This window comes from Ambystoma mexicanum, chromosome 1p, assembly GCF_040938575.1.
Source record: "Ambystoma mexicanum isolate Mex_15411 chromosome 1p, UKY_AmexF1_1, whole genome shotgun sequence".
NCBI classification, from domain to species: Eukaryota; Metazoa; Chordata; class Amphibia; order Caudata; family Ambystomatidae; genus Ambystoma; species Ambystoma mexicanum.
Window position 1 is genome coordinate 1,507,010,288 of NC_090921.1, and position 21,679 is coordinate 1,507,031,966.

The 21,679-nt window shown below is 46.1% G+C and overlaps 1 protein-coding gene across 1 annotated transcript in view; it reads right to left on the reverse strand.

The window, feature by feature from the left end:
• Positions 1 to 21,679, reverse strand: part of ARHGAP30 (Rho GTPase activating protein 30) — a 2,240,907-nt gene that overhangs the window by 42,019 nt on the left and 2,177,209 nt on the right. Inside the window, exon 11 of the mRNA XM_069607204.1 lies at positions 13,628 to 13,896. Within this exon, the coding sequence (XP_069463305.1) occupies positions 13,628 to 13,896 (269 nt within the window). The remainder of the gene's footprint in view (positions 1 to 13,627; positions 13,897 to 21,679) is intronic.

Below are 21,679 nucleotides of genomic sequence, written 5' to 3' on the forward strand. Positions count from 1 at the left end.
CTGTCATTTTTGCTTCCTTTTGAGTTGCTCCTCGGTGTTAGGATGCCAGAAAATCTGCTGGCCTTGGTGCTCTGGGGTGATATTTAATATCGAACTCTAATTCCTGGAGTTGCATTTATTTTTTTATTCCCAGGGACTGGCATAGTGTGGAGCTAGTAAATATTGGGATTATTGATTTGTGATCTGTCAGTGCTTTGAACTGCGGCCCATAGAGCTATAGTTAGAAAATGCGGCACCCCCACACCACAGAAATGGCTTAATTCTCAATTTGGCAGTATCTTGTTTCCGGGGCAGCCAGCGCTCTGCTTGCATAAGCTGTTGGTGAAAGGTCACCCTCTGTGTAAACTAGGTTAGTACTGTGCCAATACCGTAACAGCATCAACAATGAGTTCCATATGCCGCCTCTAGGTTTCAAAATGCCATAGTGGTATCTGCCGTTTAAGGCTTCCTTGGTTGTTTGAAATGCTACGACCTGTGGTTTACCCCATTTCCAATGCTCCGTTGATGTCAGCCATCTCAGAGGGTTGGAGATGACGAGTTTCAGGATAAACCTACAGTATTTAACTATGCCCAGGAAGCTCAGTGTTTCAGACTTTTTTTGGGTGGTGGGGGCAAGGGGTTTGATATAGCTGAGCTTTTGAAGGTTTGTGGAGATATTCTTCTGAAAAAACGAGCCCAAAAAAGCTTTCCAATTGAATTCACATTTGCTTCGGTTGAGCTTGAGGGTCAGGTTTTTCAGCCATTGTAGTAATGTGTGTAGCCAGAGATTGTGCTCTGACAGGTTTTTGCACAAATCAGAATGTCATTTCTGACATTAATCATCGCAGGGATGCCGACAATGCTGCATATTATGATATTTTGAAATACCTCTGCGCAGAGGAGATGCCAAAACGTAACCAATTGTAGCAGTGTAGGTTGTCTTTAACCAGCAGGAGTCTTTGTGCAGTGTAATCTGTTGGTACTGTGGTTGAGGTCTAACTTTAAGAAATGCCTGCTCCTTGGTTGTCAACCAGGAGATCATGCAGAGTGGGTGTGGGATGCCTTTCTTACTTTATCGCCTTGTTGGGTAGGCGCATGCTGATGCATATCCTCACCTGGTCTGGCTGCTTGGGCTTGCACGCTACCACTAAAGGGGATACCCAGGTATTAGGATTTCCACCCTCTTAATTATTCCTGCCTCAAGTTTGCATAGTTCCTCCTTCACTTTCTGTTACAGATGATGTTAGGGAGAATTCTCATTTTATGGGTAATTTCCCTTACCTATTGAGTCCCTCAGCAGCTTTGCTGGATTTCTGGGGTTTATTTTTTCCACTTGGTAAGAGTCTGGGCCTTTTCCCCACTCTTACAGTGTATTTTTGTGTGTGTTGTACTTTTTGTGCTCATGGGCTATGGAGTCTCACCAACTCCCTATGCATCATCTTTTTACTTATGTGTCACACAGCACCTTCAGTGCAGTGACACAGGGATGTCTTTTAGACGTCCCTTGTGAACTCCATTTCTGGGGATGCCTACTGTCCCCAGAAACATGTAAAATTGCCATTAACTTTATATAGTCATTTTTACCACAGACCCAGTACACACCATCTTACATGGAGTATTGGAAAGGGTTAACTCTTACCCCTTTTTGTCTGTGCCTCCTGGAGCTTTGTGTTGCTATCTTAACATTAAGACTTGGCTGGTGGCAGTGGTATCTACCCCAACTTTTCTACCGTGGTTATATTTTATAACGTGGTAATGTTTTAGGCTATTATAGTAGCCTCAAAGATAAAACCCGCTTGAACATATGTGTTTTATTTTGGCTCCGGTTGGGTTTAGTCGCCATTTCTTTTTGTTAAAGTCTTTCTTGTTGTTTGCTTTTCGCGCCAAACCAGGTTTGGTTTCCTTGTACGCCGTCCTTTGGCGGGCTTCTACAAAGAAGCCCTCCCTTGGCATCTGGGTGTCTAGGTGGGCTGAATGTGAGGGAGGGGTGTAGTCACCCCGTGCACAGGGTCTCCTTGGAGACCCAAGTCGCACTTTGTGTTCCTTGGCTGAGGTGGTTGTCCGGGCCGGACAACCGCCCTGTTGGGTGATTGACAGCCAGGCTGTGTGAATGGGGGATTTTGGCATAAAAGGCAGGACTCTTGCGCTGGAAGTCAGAGTCGCCACTGGAACTACAAGAACCGAAGAGAAGCGGGGAAGAAGACGGCTGCTGAAACTCCTGGATCCCGGTGAAGCCCTGCTGCAGTCCTGAGCTATCTACCCTTCTTCCCTTGAGCCTGGTGGGATTAATCAGCTCACCTTCTACAGCCAGAGAATCCTCTTCTGGGTCGAATTCACTGCACAGAGCTGTAGTGGTCCGGAGAGCCATCAGAAGAGCCCTCTCCTGTTTTAAAGGCGTGTTTTTTTTATTCACTGTTGCTTTGCTGCTGCTGGCCTCATCCCTGGGTAGTGCAGATCTCTCCAGACGTCGTCCTTGTCTCCACGACTGAAGCTTCCGGAACCGTGAGTCTGCAGGAACTACCAGGAACAACTCCCGTAGCACTAGCTTTCTTCAACCGAATAAGGTACTGTGTCCATTTGGTCGTTCTCTCCGTCTGACCTTGAGGAATCTGGGTGAACCCTTTTCCTTCAGGAAGGCTTGTCCCTTCTTTCTTCCCTCTTATAACTTTTGCCTCCCTTTGACAATATCTAAGTACTCCTGGCAACATAAATCTCAAACTGTTTTCACTGTGTGATCCTCGACAAAAGAGCCCCCTGCCCCATTTGACACTGGCGCAGGCCTATTGACTTTTATCTAACTCTTAGAACAAGTTCTCTGATTCTCTTGCCTTGACAAAAGTATTGTCTATGATTTTTATCCCTATTCCCTTGTTTTAATTCTTGGTACTAAGTGTGTTTGACTGCGGTTACATTTCTTCCCGCGGGTATGCGTTTCTTTCGTAATACCGAACTGTCATTACTGTCAAAAAGTGATCGCGTATTAATCCCCGGTAACGTCTTTGTTTCACAACACCGTTCTGTCAAATCCTATTGTACTTACTTTGAATTTGCTTGAACAAGAGGAATTGGTTGTGTGTAGTATATTTACAGTGTGGTTTTATTTAATAGAAGTGAAGTGTTTTGTGAACAGATGGTTCAAAAATAAATGTATTTATATTTTTTAACCAGAAACCTTATCATTGTTTGCTTGAGTCACAGTAATTGTAGTCCTTGGTGTAACCTCTATTACTGCTCATATACTCTTGAGATAAATCGGGCTGCTCAGCCATCGCTACCACTTAAACTGTGTAGTACAGGCTTGTACCAAAGGTGAAATTGTACTACCACTTGTTGTCTTAATCTTGTGTAGTGGTGTCACGATCCGGACTCCATGGAGACTGTGGGAGCATTGGAGAAGGAGATGGGCTACTCGCGATCATCGCGATGTCGGCGTAACGTTCCAGTGTTGCGGCCGACTTCGCGATGTGCGCGATGACGCGTTTAAATATGCGTCGATTCTTTCACTCGGCGCGTTGCAACCCTGCTCTTCCGGTTGGGTCTAAGCGCTGTTCGAGTGTTTTCGCCTGTGCCTTCCTCCGCAGTGTTTTCCTTTGCTGCCCCTCCAAAGCGTCACCTTCTGGGCTTGTTTTTCCCCTTCTCCTTCTGTGACGCTTCATTCTGTTTTTTCTGGCCGTTTTGTTGCCGCTTGTCCCGTTACCTGTATTTCTTCCCACTCCCAGTTTTTCTTCCATTTGTTCTTGAGTTTCCGTTCCTCCCGGTCCTTCAATATTACCTTGCTGTACCCTCCTGTGCATCACCCTGCTACTTCCAGTGCATTCTGGGACTTGGAGTTTCCTCATTCCGAATTACACCATCTTGGAACAAAGAACAACATCAGGGTTTTTTCAGCTGTGCTTTTTCCCTGAAGTGGGGTGGTCTCCCTGGGAGCTCCTACTGCCGACTTCTTGTCATTAGGCAGTGTGGCTTCCAGAGGAGCTCATCCTAAACCCAACAAAGAAAAGCCTAACGACTCTTGGCGTGAAAGAAGACAAATCCCCTCAGAAGATTCATCCTGCGACGAATCCACAGGTGAGGAGACGGAGGAGGAGGTGAAGTCAGTGGGTGAATCTTTGTTTACTGTCAAACCTGAGAGTTTGCAACGCCTAAGCATGGCCAGTCTTGAACAATATCAAGAGTTGGTAAATGCCATACAAGGGATTAATGTGGAAGTACAGACCCTAAAGACAGATAATGCGACTCTTAGAGCTGACAATACTGCCTTAAGGCAACAGTTGCTCCAGAGGGAAGATACCCGAGGTGATCTCCCCTCGTTACTGCTATCTTGTGGCAAGTTCGATGGGAACCCGAAAAACATTAAAGAATATTTGGATGCTTGTTTGGTATATTTTAGATTCCGATCTAAAGCTTTTGAGCAGGACCATGTTAAGGTCGGCTTTCTAATATCCAACATGGTGGGGAATGCCCTAGCATGGTCCACCCCACTTGTGACAAGCGCAGATCCTGTTCTAAATGACTACGGTCAGTTTGTACAACTGTTCCGTGGCCGGTTTGAGAGGCCTGAAGTACAATACTCTTCATATGAGCATCTATTGGATACCAGACAAGGGTCATCGGATGTACAAACTTATATTTCCACTTTTCAAAGATTAGCGCAAGAAACCGGATGGCCGGATTCTGCCAAACAAACACTATTTAGAAGATGGTTACATGATGAAATAAAGGACGAACTGGCTTGGATAGCCAGACCCTTCACCTTCCAGGACCGGATTACACTAGCCCTACAGATAGAATACCGTATCAACGAAAGGCGAATAGAGAAGAAAAAACCCAAGTCCTACCCTCCACTAGCTCCTCACCTGTCTACCCCTTCGGAGAAAACACCTTTGATGCCAAGTTCTGAAGAACCAATGCAGATTGGATCGACTAGAGGGCCTCTGACAGCCGCAGAAAGAAAGCGAAGAAAAGACTTAGGTCTTTGTTTATATTGTGGTTCAGAGAGACACCTGCTTTGAGATTGCCCGGAAGTCCCTCCAAGAAAGGCGGGAAACGACAAATCCCGACCCTGAACAGGGACAAGGAAGGGGTTCAAACCGTTAATCCCTGTCTACCTACCACATCAGCCACCTTGGACACCTCACACCATTTAATGGTATTCAAGGTACAGCTTAAGTGGACAAACCACAGTGGTGTCGAATGACTTGCAATGTTAGACTGCGGGGCTGCTGGCAACTTCATGGACGACCAATGGGCCCAGGCCCAATCCATACCAAGAAGATCCAAGACGCAGCCTATTCCGGTTGAGTGTGTGGACGGCACTCCCCTGACTTCAGGACCAATTCTCGAAGAAACCCAGGAGTTATCAGTACAGATGCAGTTCCATCAAGAACAACTGAGTTTTGATCTAATAAGGGCGGCACATATTCCAGTGATACTGGGCATGCCTTGGCTTAGAAAGCATAATCCTTGTATAGACTGGGAGGCCAATACAGTAGAATTCTGATCTGACTATTGTTCGGGTGCTTGTCTTTCTTCCACGGAAAGATCAGTAACTCAGGAAGGACCAACACCCATATGCAATGTAAACCTTGTTCCTCCACAATACAGAGACTACTCTGATGTTTTTTTGGATGTGCATCCCAGGCCTTTGCCTCCACACAGACCAGAAAACTGCAAAATAGAACTACAACCAGGGGCGGTGGTTCCATTTGGCCGTATATTTCCCTTATCTCTCCCTGAAAAAGAAGCCTTGAGGGATTACTTAAAGACCAACCTTCAAAACAGATTATTTCAAGCCTCCACTTCTTCAGCTGGTGCATCCCTGTTCTTCATTCCAAAGAAAGGAACAACCGAACTCCGGCCTTGTATAGATTATAGAGGCCTCAACAGTTCTACAATTAGAGACATATATCCCATGCCGCTCATTAAGGATATAATGGAGGCAGTACAGAAGGCTACCTGGTTCACCAAGTTGGATCTGAGGGGTGCTTATCACCTACTCAGAATAAAACAAGGTGACGAGTGGAAGACCGCATTCAGGACGCCTTTGGGACATTATGAATACCGAGTTATGCCCTTTGGTTTAGTCAACGCTCCTGCTCAATTCCAACGCTTTATGGACAAGATCTTTGCAGACCTCCTATTCACGTCAGTCATAGTGTACCTGGATGACATTCTGGTTTATTCAAGCACTCTGGAAGCCCATCGCCAACACGTCACAGAGGTGTTACAAAGACTCTGTCATCACCACCTTCTGGCCAAACCCGAAAAATGCATATTCGAAGGCAAGACGGTTCAATATTTAGGCTTTCTCTTAAGTGCAAATCTGATTGAGATGGACCCACAGAAGACTGCAGCAGTTACCCAATGGCCTGTACCTAAATCAGTTAAAGGTATACAGCGTGTTTTAGGCCTAGCAAACTTCTATAGAAAGTTCATCAATGGGTTCTCAGAAATGGTCCTACCCCTGACTGCATTGTTAAGGAAGGCTGTGGAGTTTACGTGGTGCCCAGAAGCAGATAAGGCTTTTAGACAACTTAAAGAAGCCTTTACCACGGCACCGGTACTTAGACAACCAGATCAGATGTTACCCTTCATTCTAGAAACCGGCGCCTCCTACGGCGCAATAGGTGCCGCTCTTCTGCAGAAAAAGGAAGATCAAATGGAACACCCCATCGCCTACTATTCGAGGACACTAAACCCTAGTGAACGAAACTATTCAGTACTCGAAAAGGAACTCCTTGCAATTAAAAGAGCCTGTGAAGAATGGAGGCATTTACTACAAGGGGCCCAACAACCCTTTCTTGTACGCACAGATCACAGGAACTTAAGCGTGCTACAACAGCTGGAATGCTGAAATTCACGCCATGCCAGATGGGCCTATTTTTTTTCCCAATTTGACTTCACACTTACCTACGTACCTTGGAGGAACAATCAGCGCGCAGATGCTTTATCCAGAAGTAACGGAGAAGAATCGGGAAAATACACAGGTCAAGAACTTCTGTTGTCAGGAAAAAGATTTATTGGCATAGTGAACTTGTTTCTACAACAGGTATACGACTCACAAAGGAAGACATCTTTACCACCGGGGGAATCACTAAACAGAATAGGGAAATACTGGTTTAGGGAGAACCAACTGTATTTACCTACGCAAGAACTCCACTCTATGGCCCTATCTTGGTGTCATGACACACCAACGGCAGGACACAAGGGTCAAGCTGCCACCTTGCAACTCATTAGAAGACATTTCTGGTGGCCTACAGTCGTCAAAGATACCAAGAGATACGTCTCTTCCTGTCCTATCTGTGCCCAGAGCAAATATAGCACGGCCAAGCCATTGGGTCTTTTACAACAGGAAGAACCCCCAGCTGGACCCTGGCAACTGTTTCAATGGACTTCATTGTTGACTTACCCAATTCTGGAGGACATACAGCCATAATGGTTGTGGTGGATTCGTTCAGTAAGCTGGCTCACTTTATCGCCTTGTCAGGCACACCCTCAGCTTCAATGACGGCTGAAAAGTTTCTACGTGAAGTGGTCCGACTACATGGTATACCATGTACCATTGTGTCGGATAGAAGAACCCAATTCACCTCGAAATTCTGGACTCTTCTTTGTAAACAATTACAAGTACAACGAGCCTTATCATCCGGATACCACCCATAAAGCAATGGTCAAACTGAACGCCTCAATGCAACTCTTGAACAGTATCTTAGATGCTTTTGTAACCAGGTGCAAGACAACTGGTATCAACTCCTACCAGTTGCTGAATTTTCATACAATAACACCTTTCATTCAGCAATAGGCGTGAGCCCATTCCACTGCACCTATGGGTACAACCCCAGACATTTACCCTTTCCTGAAATACTATCCACAAAGGTCCCTTCACTTGATCAGTTAATGGGCGTTTTGAAAGAAACGCATAAAAAGGCTCAAGAAATACTGGGACATAGTCGACAAGGTTACAAACGCTGGGTCGACCCAAGAAGAAGACCCAACCCCACATGGCAGATCGGTACCAAGGTCTGGCTTTCAACCAAATTCCTACCCAGATGGGTTCATCCAGGAAAGTTTTCTCCCAGATACCTTGGTCCTTTCGCCATTACAGAATGCATCAATCCAGTGGCCTTCAAATTATCACTACCACAATCTTTACGGAGGATCCATCCAGTATTCCATTCATCTTTACTCAAGGAATACGTTCCAGATCCCTATAATAGGGGCTATAAGAAGAAGGTCCCTAGAACTTTGTTACCGAAAGAATACGAGGTATCCTGCATTCTGGACTCCAGGTACAAGCAGGGGACTGTCCAATACCTTATCCTATGGAAAGGATATTCATGGCATGGTCCGAAAGATCCTGGGAACCAGCTAGGAATCTGAGGGCTCCTCGACTCCTGCGCCTCTTTCATAAATTGCACCCAGGGAAACCAGGGGGTGTGCCGTTGAAAAGGGGTCATACAGTCACGATCCGGACTCCATGGAGACTGTGGGAGCATTGGAGAAGGAGATGAGCTACTCGCGATCATCGCGATGTCAGCGTAACGTTCCAGTGTTGCGGCCGACTTCGCGATGTGCGCGATGACGCGTTTAAATATGCGTCAATTCTTTCACTCAGCGCGTTGCAACACTGCTCTTCCGGTTGGGTCTAAGCGCTGTTCGAGTGTTTTCGCCTGTGCCTTCCTCCGCAGTGTTTTCCTTTGCTGCCCCTCCGAAGCGTCACCTTCTGGGCTTGTTTTTCCCCTTCTCCTTCTGTGACGCTTCATTCTGTTTTTTCCGGCCGTTTTGTTGCCGCTTGCCCTGTTACCTGTATTTCTTCCCACTCCCAGTTTTTCTTCCATTTGTTCTTGAGTTTCCGTCCCTCCCGGTCCTTCAATATTACCTTGCTGTACCCTCCTGCTACTTCCAGTGCATTCTGGGACTTGGAGTTTCCTCATTCCGAATTACACCATCTTGGAACAGAAGACCAACATCAGGGTTTTGTCAGCTGTGCTTTTTCCCTGAAGTGGGGTGGTCTCCCTAGGAGCCCCTACTGCCGACTTCTTGTCATTAGGCAGTGTGGCTTCCAGAGGAGCTCATCCTAAACCCAACAAAGAAAAGCCTAACGACTCTTGGCGTGAAAGCAGACAAATCCCCTCGGAAGATTCATCCTGCGACGAATCCACAGGTGAGGTGAAGTCAGTGGGTGAATCTTTGTTTACTGTCAAACCTGAGAAGTGGTCCCTAAGGGTACTGCACAGGATTCTGCCTAACAATGGAAGGGGATTTTTCTGCCTTTCAGTGCCACAAGCTGTATGGTGTGGTCTATGTGGAGAAGAACTTCACGTGATTTAAGGCATTCGATTCCATGAAACAACTTAGCATTCTTTTAGGATGCCCTCCCCATGGATCCCAAACGCAAATTGGATCAGACTTAGATCTTCAGCAGTATTACAGCTGAAGAAAGAAGACTTATCTGCGTGTGTCACATATAATTTCCCTAGGGTGCGTATTTTGCCATTTTGTAAGTTTGCCATGGCCACACCAGCCAAAGGAATTGGGTCCTCTTCCCTTGTATGCAAAGTTTCTTAGATTAGTAAGTCTGATTTGAGTCTTGGGCTTCAACAGAGCAAAGTGTGTGCTTGCTCATTACATTAATGAATGGCCCTGTATCGATGAGAACCAGAACGTTGGTTTCAGAAATTAGGACTTTGCAGAAAGGTTGGTGGTATGTACTTGGCTTGTGCCCACGTCATAGTCTTAGTCCGTGTCATCAATGTCACCCTCTGATGCTAAGCGCACTTGTCACACTTTCTGCTTCTGCGCTATCCCTGTTTTTTCTGGGATGGGAATAGTTTCCAGATTGGCAAACCTGCATTATGAGCACTCAATCCCTCTGGCAGGGCAACCGTCAATATGAGATACATTCCTGCCATAGTAGTCACATGATTTAGATTTGTGGCCTTGCTTCTTTGGAAATCCTCCACACCTGCTTCTTCACACAGCATGGGCTTCCACCTCAACTATCATCTGGAAAGTGCCTTCCACTTTCTCTGCTCTCCGTTCTGTCAATTTGGGGGAGCAGCCTAGTTCCAATATTCATTTCTGGAAAGACCTGACTCTCGTAATAATTGCCTCCTCAATTTGTTTGAGTAGCAGCCTTGTATTAGCTGTGTTCGCACCTTCTCTGTTTCAGCCTCTAATTGGCAAGTGGACGCCTCTGATCTTGAGCCCAGGTCCCTCCCCCGCCAGCGTCACACACCTGCACTGCCCACCTGGCTACCCCCGCACTTGGGGACTGTTTCTGTATCCCTACAGTCCCCCTACCAGCCCTTGACCCTTGTTCTCTGCACTTACCCATGCACTTGCCACATGCTGGCCGTTACTTACTTGTTTATCTATTCCTAATTGTTTTATCTATTCCCATGTACTGCACTGTCCCTGCTCCCTTCCCACGCACTTGCGATCTGAATGACATCTGGCCTAGTAGGATCGTTGTCTGTCCTCACTTTGTTCCCCTCCCTTGCCTCGACGCGCCTTGAAACACCTGTGTATAGGCGCATTATAAATGCCATATCATATCATGTCATGTGTCGCAAGTCTGTTTGGAAAGTGTAAATAGATTTGTGGGCTGTCTATCTCACCTGTTGAAGCTGGAATCATTGAAAGTCAGCTCTGGCTTGTGGATTGAAGTATTTTGGGTCGGGACCTCCTTTGCGGTGCTATAAGAGGAATCCTGCTAGGGTAGGGGTCTTGAATATTCATGGGTGTTGACCCCCTTGTAAAATAACATTGCGGATTTTCTGGCGTTTTCATCGGTTTCTTTCGGTGGCAGCAAAGTGAAGTGCTAAACGTTTCACACACATTGCCAGCTTTGGATCTAAGGATGGTGGTGTCCCCATTAGCTCAAATTATAACACAGGGGCAGCTATTGGCAATGCTCTGCTTGCTTGTTGGGTGGCTGGTGCTGATTCTTCATCTCATGAGTCCTCCCTCCATTCCTCATTCGTCAGATGTTATATCCTTTTGTACTTGTGTCACTGCACTCCCATAGTTATCAGCGGGAAGGGGTCCATGCGGGTCATGAAAAAGTGCAGCGCCCCCCACTTCGGAAGTAAGGAAGATGAACCAGTTGCATAGTTCTCAGTCGGAGTCCTGTCTATGCGCTAGGAGCTCCCTTTTATTAACACAATGATGTTGCCTCATGTCAATTCATGCTGGTGTGTCTGCATGTATGCGTAGATGAGGTTAGACCACTTGCCGAGGAGGCTACGTCACTGCAAACCCTCTTGCAATATCACAGATGCCACCACTTCTTACACACCGGCAGCAGGTAGGAAACATCCTACACTACCAAACTAATCACAACGCACCAACCGGGCAATTCCCAAAATGGACTGGCCTACGTTTTGAGGTTGTCAGATGTATACTATGCCTGGGAAACAGATTCAGAGCCCAGTACTCCACTACAAGCCACACACCTTACAGAAACCTGCAGTGTCCACATGAAGATGGCACCTTCACCAATTGAAATGGCAGTGGAGTACATCTTACCTTAGGATGGAGGGCTATGGGGCGCCTTTGTGTCTCTAACCTCACCGTGCCACTCACTACAGCATGCATGTTTTTCTTTTTATCATACCTCTTCACTAGTATTAAACCAATCACTGGCTCCTCAGTGAGGAAGTTATGGGAATCTCTTGAAGAAAATCAAGTTTTATTTCAGATATGTACAGGAATCCAGTTTCAAATATTACAATATTAGAAATATTTGCAGAGGCATATCCACTGTGGTAACTGTTAACATGCAAAGCATCATCCAGGAGCCACCAGTGCTGCCTGAGTACACTACAGTGACACCAGAATGAGAGAGTGAACCAGAATCTGAGATGCCAGTACCACTGAAACCTGACAGTGGGCTGGGCTATGTGCAAGGACTTGTACTGCTGTGATCTGGACCTGCTGCCTACCCCATCGGTGATGGAACATCAGGGTAGGTGCTAATTCAGGAGGGTTCAACAGATTTGTTCACAGGATTCATGTTATAAGACAAGATGTTCCAGTCTAAACCAACTATGCCTGAAATCAGCATTGTTGCATCCTATCAGTCAAATCAGGTAGAAGATGCTAAGGTACTAAGACATGGAACTGCCCACATCCTCACTAGATTGGGAACCTACAAGAAAAGGTTGCATCCCACTAGGGGGATTCTTTCCATCATATAGCTTCACATAAACAAGAGCAGATGCATGTGCCTGCATTGATGTTCAAACCCCCTCCTGAATGAGAGCCCACTGTGCTGCCCTTCAAATTTGCTCACCACGTTCACGCACGCACCTGGCTTGGTGCTTTTGGCTGCAAGAGCCCACAAACCCAGAGATCCCTCTTCCAACTAGACCATCCTGAGAGGAACCTTCCCTATTGTCTGGAGAGAAGCCTGATTTCTGAGAAGATGAGTGGTAAGGGGAAAATGAATCATTCAACAAGCCAGATAACCTCATCTGAGCACTAAATGAATCCATAGAGACCCACATGGGCCACCCTTGCTGGGTAGAGCCTAGTCTTTGCATCACATGTGAACAGAGCAAGCTAGTGGGAATAAGCCATGAGGAAAGATGCTTCAAGTGTTCAGTTTACGTTCTGTAGGGTTTCTGTAATCCATGGGTCCAGGAATGGGCAATGAGCATATTGGGTAAAGATGAGAGGTTGGTACTGATGAGGCAGTGTGTCGGCACATCTGGAAGAAAAAAACTTTGCTGCCATTTTGATGGATGTCCGGCAAGACCGAAACCGGAAGTAGATGGACACTACTTCTGCAAACCAGCCATTTAACATCGCCAAAGTCAGAAAACCACGTCTTTGCAGCAGCTAAACACCCAAGACTACGATCAGCTCCACTCTACGACCATCTAGGTATTTATAGAAAAAGGGACAGTTAGGAAGGCTAATGCCTTCCTAGTTAGGTTATTTTTGTACATTATCTCATTTTTTGTTCCACGTTCGTGTGCTTACTTAAAATCACAGTTTCCTCAAGAAAGGAAGATGGGGGGGGAGGGTCCCATTAGGTGAGCTACCTGTATTTGCTCAGTAAGGTATATCAGATTGTGCCTGAATACGTTATGAGGTATATACATTGTTCGTTACTGTTCCCCTCTTAGATTTCCCTGTCTTCACGGAGACGCCCTGACTCCTACCGGCTAAACCACCAGGGCCTACACTGCAGGTAGATAGACCAGGGAGAACCCATACATTGTCTGATGGAATACTACATGACAGTGTGGGGATTTCCTCTTTGTGGTGTTGCTCTATTCATCCTGCAGCGACCTCAACTTCGACAACTGAAAAAGCACATGCCAGAGATCCATTAAAAAACAGGGTGGATACAGAGTCTCAATTCAGTCCTGCTTCTCTGAAATTCCTTTCTCCTCACAATTCAATCTTTTCAGTGCTTCCTTCATGTCAGAGAAATTGCCAGAACATGCCAGAACGTACTTACGTAAACTGTCCATATCAAACTACCTGAACATTCCGATGGCTAGTCTTGATGGACTGTTTTCCTGCATTTCCAATGTCTAATTTTATGAACTGTAAAGGTGCAAGTTGTCAGGGTGGATTCTATTTGTTTGATTTTCTAAACAAGTTCCATTCAAATATAATAAATATGTTAACATACCTGCAAGTCCAATCCAATCATATCATTTATAAATCTGCTGCTGATGTCATCCTCCAGCATATTACACGGATCATTTGTTTGATATTCCGGGACTACTTCTTGTGATGAAAATAATGAATGGCTCTCAATTGGATGGTTGTCTCCCAGGTCCTTCTCAGGAAGTCCAGCTGCTTGGTTGATATGGCTATCCAGAAAAGAGAAAGTGTCCTGGACTTCCAAGGAGAGGCGATTGTTCTCTGAGTTGCCCAGACTTTCTTCTTTCACCCTGTCTACATTAAAGTAAAAATAAACACTATTAAGGTTTGGGCAAAAGAGAAATCCATGTTAGCTTTTCATTACTGTAAAATAGCTACTATGCTGACCGACTCTTAACTGAGCTTTTCAATAGGAATTGTGAAGTCATATTGCACAATCCTTTCAAAGGAATATGGGAGTCTCTTGGGGCCAGGGTCAGCCATCCATCAAATAAAGTGCTACCAGGAGGAGGGTGTTCTTTGTGGCCCAGTTAATAATGTCTTCTAATATATGGGGTTAATACTGTATCACCCATAAAGCTTAACAGGGGATGGGATGGAGTAAGGAGTATGCTCCACCATTTTTTACACTGATGTCCTTGCTCCTTTAGCAGCTGAACAACCCACCATTTCCCGACCCTCGTACTGGCATATCCCCCGGCATGGCAAGTTACTATAGTGGCTCAAAGGAAATCTTACTCCAATAACACTGTAGTGGAGATTAACGATGATACCCACTGCAGAAGCTGACCCCTAATCCTGCTGTCACCGGCAGGGGAGCAATACTCTCAAGCACAGCTGACACAATCCTCCACTTCATCACCAGCAACATAAAAATGCACTTGCACAATGCAGAGGCAATCCATGACCAGCCCACACATACAGATGAAACCCGGCTCCAGCTACATAGTTATGTACCAGTGTACCATTACTTTCACCCAACTTCAAAACGGCAGTGCAACAATTTAAGCTTTTGATCAACACTGCAAAAGTGGATTGTTAAATCAAATTATGAAGAGGATATTAGGATCAAGGTACAAGGCGACCTAGTTATATGAAACACAGTCCATGGAGAGAGCAGAAAGAAAGGGAATAACCAATCACTAACAGAGGTTTGGGAAACCAACCAGGGGCAATAACCCATTAGGGATGCGACTGAACTCTAAGAGTAATCTGCCACCCTATAAACCCCTGAATAGATGGCCAGAGGCGGGGCTACCTTCTTGGTAGAAGTAGGAATGAAGCCGAGTCGGGGGTGGAGAAGGAGTCAAACCCAAACCCTAGGCAAAACCAGAAGTGAAACCTTTAGAGTGAGATCAAGGAGCACGCTGGGGGCTTCATCCCAGACAATGGCAGGGACCAAATGCAGAGATGGAGAGAGGGACAAGAGCCTGCCACCTACTATACCTCAGATTCTGTCCTAGAACAAACCCAGAGGGGAAGAGAAAACCAATATCTTTCTGAGGGCTATATCTCAGACATGGGTAGAGACCAGATCGAGAGGAAAAGAGAAGGTTAATGGCCTAATGTGGGGTGCATCTGAGACACTCACCACAGTCCAAGAGGCGGAGAAATCCAAGAACCAGCTAAAGGCTATATCTTAGACCCTGGCAGAGGCCAGAAACCCAGGAGGAAACAACACCAAGAGCCTGCCGAGGGATATAGCTCAGGATCTGGCAGAAACCAAAAAATTAGGAGGTTAGAAAGTCGAGAGCAAGCCTACTGAGACCTGCATCTCTGACACTAGCAGATGCCAGATGTAGAGAAGACGAGAAAGTTAAGAAGCTATGGAAGGCTACATCCTCGAAGGCTGGGAGGAAATCAAACATAAAGAGCAAACAAATTAGACCTTAGAACAGGTGGATGACCCCTGGTTGGTGTGCTAAAATAATACAGCCTGACAAAAATTGTAATGAAAATGAAAAACATACTAGCTGGTATGAAAGTGTCAAACCATATTAACGTAAGCAGAGGGGGGGGTAAGCATGTTTGAGGGTGTGATATTGGGGTGTGACCTGTACCTTATAGCATGGGAGGAGAATTACTTGCTGTTAGACCTTAGCCACCATTATCTCCCACTGCTTGGACTGACTGAGAATTTTAGAGGGGAAGCTGTGGCGAATGACTTTAGGAATACCTCAATGTGTACCGATTGAACGCACTCAATTAGAGATGGGTATCACTTCCTTGGAAACGCTACCATCAACCAGAAGAGCCACTCTCGATAGGAAGGCAATTAAAAGACATGTTTGCCCAGTACTTGATATTTTGGGTAAGAATTTACTAAAAGGTACTTGGACTTGTATAGCGGTGAACACATTTATAGCTATTAATGTAGCCTTTTAAGGCATATTGAAAGGTCTCCTGAATCCAAATGGTGTGATTGCAGAGTTAATTGTGAATGTCAAAGACAACAAATCTTTAGTTGATCATAATGGATTTACAATAGAACCTATGAAATCAAAGCCTTTTATTCTCAATTTCCCTTTGCCTAGGTATCAGAGAACTTTCATGCTCATTGGTTTGAACCAATTGCCAATATTAATGGTACTCAGTCGTAGATGGAACATTCCGAGCGAAAAGATGTACCACAGACTTTGTAAAAACTTTAACATAATGGAAACCTTCCAGGGTATCTGGTCTTTTCATCGAAATCCAAGGCATCTAAGACCTTTCCATCGAATTCTATCCAACGAAAAGCATTTCCATCGAAATGCCTTTTCATTGAATATAATTTGATGGAAATTTGATGGATTTGTTTTATTTTAAGGGTAAGGGTTAGGGTAAGGGGTAGATTTAGGATTAGGGTTAGTGTAAGGGGTAGGGCAAGGGTTAGATTTAGGGTTAGGGTAAGGGGTAGGGCAAGGGTTAGAATTAGGGTTAGGTTAAGGTGTAGGGCAAGGGTTAGAATTAGGTTTAGGGTTTGAGTTGGGTTACGGTTCGGGTTAAGGTGTGTGTTTTGGGAGTTGGGGGAGACTGTGGGGGAAAACCCCCTCACAAAAAAATGCAATGTTACATGAAGCTGGCCGGTGCATGGAAGAGTGTAAGAAAAGGCTCACACTCTTCCCAGGTAAAAAATCAAATCCTAGAAATCCAGCAAAGTTGCTGGGGGTCTCAAAAGGTAAGGGAAATTAGCACATTCTTGAGAATTCTCCCTAACAAAGAGGGGCTCAGCGCCCACAATTACTTATCGGTTGTGGACACATCTGGTTTATCCTGTCTTGCAATGCTCCACCCAATGAAACTGACTGCTGTGTCCATTGCCATGCCCACACCATTGCCAGGGTTGTAGGATTTGACCAGGCAGGTTTTTTGGATGGAACGGACGAAGTGCATGGAACGGACAAAGTAGTTGTCACGGATGGTGCGGATCTTGTGGATGGTGCGGATCTTGTGGATGGTGCGGATCTTACGGATCTTACGGATGGTGCGGATGTCGCGGATGGTGCGGGTGTCGCGGACAGTGCGGATGTCGTGGACAGTGCGGATGTCGTGGACGGTGTGGATGGCGCGGATGGTGTGGATGCTGTGGATGTTGCAGATGGTGCAGATGCTACGGATGGCGTGGATGCTATGGATGCCATGGATGGTGCAGATGTTGCAGATGTCACGGAGTTAGGGTATTGAAAAAGACCTGCATTGAAGCCTTGAGGATACCACAAAGAGGCAGCCAACCGCAACACAAGCAACACGGACATTGCAATGAACACTGATCGAATCGTCATTAAATAAGTATTTCTGTGAAGGAGTGTGGAGAGAATGTTCCGGGGAGGGTTGGGAAGGGGGTCGGGAGAAAACTAGTTTGGACAATTAGGATGTGTGTTTGAGGGCAGAAAGTTTCAATTGTTTGTATACATTTATTTACTGGACCTTTTAATATTATCTTGTAATGCCTTTTTCTATGTTTTTGAAACTCTTAATAAATTCAAATTAAAAAAAAAGAAAAAGAAAATGGCTGTATGCCCCAAAACAATAAATAACAAGCTCCCAAGCAATTAAAAGATTGCATCTTCATTTTGCGATACTGCTAAGCCATAAAAAACTCGGCCCGCTTGCTGGCTGACCATCTGCTTAACGTCACAGCTAATCATTACCTTTCCTTTGGCCCCAAACCCTGCAAAACAAGTTTCTAGCAGGCACTCAGAATTCACCTTGCAAACCCTGACTGCAGAGTTTAACCAATTTATGAAAAAAGCACATTGCATATAGATTTGTAAATTATCCATGTACGTATATCAGTGTGCATGCATGTTAAAAAACTGGCGTGTCCTCTTTACAATGGTTTCTTCATAACAAAGCCCCTTTCTCGCATATGCATTGTGAAGCTCCTCGTTACCCAGCTTCCAGGCACTTCGTGACACACCATACCCAGATTATTTTTATTTTTCATGCTGCATACCTATGAAAATTGTAACATAGCGCCAACTTCGTGGCTCCACCAGTCAAAAATATGGCCTGTGCAACGTCAACCCCTCTTTCCCACTGGGACCTTTCCTGACCACCCCAACAGTTGCTTCGATTTTTAAATCATCCTAAGGGGCCCCAAAAAAGAAAATGAAATGCCTCATGTAGTCCTCCCTGGGGGCAGATTTCTGCCCCTAGGAAGGGGTACATGAGATGCCCCCCATCCATTTGGGGTGGGGGTAGAAGGCCGCCAGAAATCTTGCCACAGGCTTTAATAGCTAGGTTTGGGAAGACCCCTTCCCAGTATCTTAAGAGGTTTAGAACCCTAAAAAAGCATGATGGTACCCCTTGGGCAACCTGAATGTTTGAAAAACTTAGATGGATGGGTTAAGGGTTACAGAGTTAACACTTATGAAGGTATGAGAAGTTTGGTTATGTTGGAATCTATTTATGATGCCTGCTCTCCTGAGCTGAGACAGCACTTGGCTGACTCTAAGGAAATTGATCCAAAGAAGTTTGCAAGGGCAGCTGACTTGTTGGTTGCCAGCAGGGCTACTCACAAGGATTCTGGGTTAACTCAGAAGAAGGATGAGGGAGAGCAGCACAAGAAAGACAACAAGGAGAATTCTAATACCTCCACTCCAAAAGAGGGCCACAAACATAACAAGGGTAAGCCCCCTGGGAAACCAAATCAGGCTAGTGTACCTCCCGGTGCTAAACCAGAAGGTCAGAACAACCCCCCATTCATAAAGACATTTGGGAAATGTTATGCTTGTGGGTCAACTGACCATGTGAAAGGGGATCCCAGATGTAAGGGTAAACCTTCAGGGATCCACACTGTCTCCTTAGCCTTCTCCCTTGAGGATGAAGTACCGATGGCAAGCGGAAACCTTCACTTACTGGCTGAGGAACCCATGAAGGTCTCAGCCAGTGTTTCTTTAGTATCTCTGGGTCTATGGGAACAGCGGAACATAGATGTCTATAATTCCATTCCAGACAATGCTAAAGAGTATTACAAAGACAGTGTTCTTGTGAATGGTCAGGAGACCCCTGCCATCAGAGACACTGGGGCCAGCATTACTGTAGTTGTTTAATCTTTTTTCAAGGTAGAGGATGTTGCTAAGGCACCCAAATACCTAACTAAGATTGCTGGAGGCCCTGTCCAAATGCTTCCACAGTTACCAGCTCTCATCCAGTGCAATGGCATGACTGTCAAGATACCTGTAAGTGTGCAGGGTGAAGTACCTGGGAGAGTCCTGTTGGGAAATGACTTAAACACTCTTGGAGTTGTATCAAGCACCCCCAGGCCTCCCAGCAAAAGGAAACAAGAGCAGACTAGGAAGGCCAGAGAGAGTACCTTAAATGGCTCTCAAGAGGAGATTATAAAGGGGAACTAGAACTCCCAGTCCACAGGACTTACTGACTGCAATTTCAGAAAAGAAGGAGGAAAAGAGGAAACCTAAAACCTCCAGGAAGAAACCAGCCAGCACTCCTGTGCTAGCAACAAGGACATCCCCCGAGAGGACTGTCCAAAGTCACACCTGCGACTCCTCCACCAGCTGAGGCTGAGTGTGTGGAACAACCTTGTGTGGTTGAATCAGCTGCTGAGGAATCGGAGCTGGAAGCGGACCTTGCTCCTGTTGGAGATCTGGATCCTGCGGACCATCCTGAGCTGCAGTCTTTACTGGCAGAAGGTGGACCCTGTAGGGCAGACTTCAGCAGAGGTTAAAGAGAGTGTCCTACTCTTGAAGGTCTTCACCAACAGGCAGCTTCCCAGCTGGAGGGGCAAGAGCCAGACAAGCATAGGTTGTACTGGGAAGATGGCCTCTTCTACAGTGAACCAACAGAGTCTATCCCAGGGGACTACAGAAGACTTGTAGTGCCTCTAGAAAGCAGACTCCAGTTCCTACAGTTAGCCCATGAGATACCTTTGGCTGGTGACTTGAGTTTCAAGAAGATCAAGGAAAGGCTATCTTTATATTTCTAATGGCCTAAATTGGGGTCTGATGTAGAAAAGTTCTGTAGGAGCTGTCACACTTGCCAAACCTCTGGCTAGAGTGGAGCCAAGAATATGGCACCCTTGGTGCCTCTCCCAGTGGTGGGAGTCATTTTTGAGAGGGTAGGAATCAACATTGTTGGTCCCTTAGACCCTCCAACATCTTCAGGAAACAGGTTTATCCTGGTTGTAGTAGACCATGCTACTAGGTATCCTGAAGCCATACCTATGAGGACTGTTATAGCTCAGGCTGTTGCTAAGGCTCTACCAGGGTAGATTCTCCTAAGGAAGCTCTATCTCTGACAGGGGATCAATTTTATGTCCCACTACATGCAGGCCATGTGGAAAGACTGTGTAGTAACTTACAACTTCTCAACTACCTACCATCCACAGACAAAAGGATTGGTAGAGAGGTTCAACTGTACAATGAAGAGCATGATAGGTGCTTTAGAGGAACCCCTTAGGAGAAAGTGGGACCGTCTACTGCCATGCCTTCTATTTGCTTATAGAGAAGTCCCTCAGGAGGGAGTTGGATTTAGTCTCTTTGAGCTTCTCTATGGCCATCCAGTTAGAGTCCCCTTGGCCCTGATTAAGGAGGGGTTGGAGATTGCTCCTTCCCCCAAGCCAGTGAGAGTCACTGACTACGTGATAGGTCCCCGGAGGAGAATGTCACACATGATGGCAGAAGCATCAGATAACTTAAAAGCAGGTCAGGCTCTGGTCAAACATTTGCATGACCAGAAGGCCAACATGGTTGAGTGTACTCAAGACCAGCAAGTTTTAGTTATGATTCCTACAAGGCAGAGGGCCTTACAGGACAAGTGGAAAGGACCCTTCAATGTTGTGGGAAAACTTGGAGAGGTCAACTATCTGGTGGACTTAGGCAATCCTAAGGAGGCATGCAGAGTCTTTCACACCAACCGTCTAAAAGCTTATGGGCCTCATTACGACAATGGAGGAAGCCATGAGGCTTTTTGCGGCATGGCTACCCCTGTGCCGGGTACTGGGTCTGGGTTCACGGAATGGGGAAGTACCGGGCCATTTCGACCTTGGAGGGCCCGGTAATTCCCCTTCCCGGGAACCCAGACCCGGTACATCCCCATTCCCATAGGGCTCAATGGGAATGGGGAGGATGCAAACAACGGGCCCGTTAATGACGGGCCCGTTGTTTGCTGCTAAAGACGCCTGGCATATCCAGGCGTCCTTAGCGGGTCCCGCGAGGAGACCTCGTAATGGGGCGGTAGAGGGATAACGGGGCCGGCATCCCTACCAGCCCCGTTATCCCTCTACTGCATACCTCCTAATGAGGCCCTATGTCTGAAGACCAGAAGTGGGAGCTTTGCTTCTAGCTTCAGCTCAAGAGAAGGAGGAGAGTGAAGCTCTACCTGACCTACTCAGAGGCCAGCCTTTAGATGAGAAAATAGAGGGAGTCCATCTCTCTTCTAATCTGACAGCTGAACAACAGGAGGAGTGCAGGTCTCTGCGAAATCAGTTTGCCTCTCTGTTTTCACTATCACCAGGCTTGACCCACTTGGGCCAGTATGATATTCTCACTGGTGACTGTAAGAAACCACATAAAGGAGGAGGTCAACAAGATGCTTGATCTCGGGGTAATAGAGCCATCAGCAAGTCCATGGT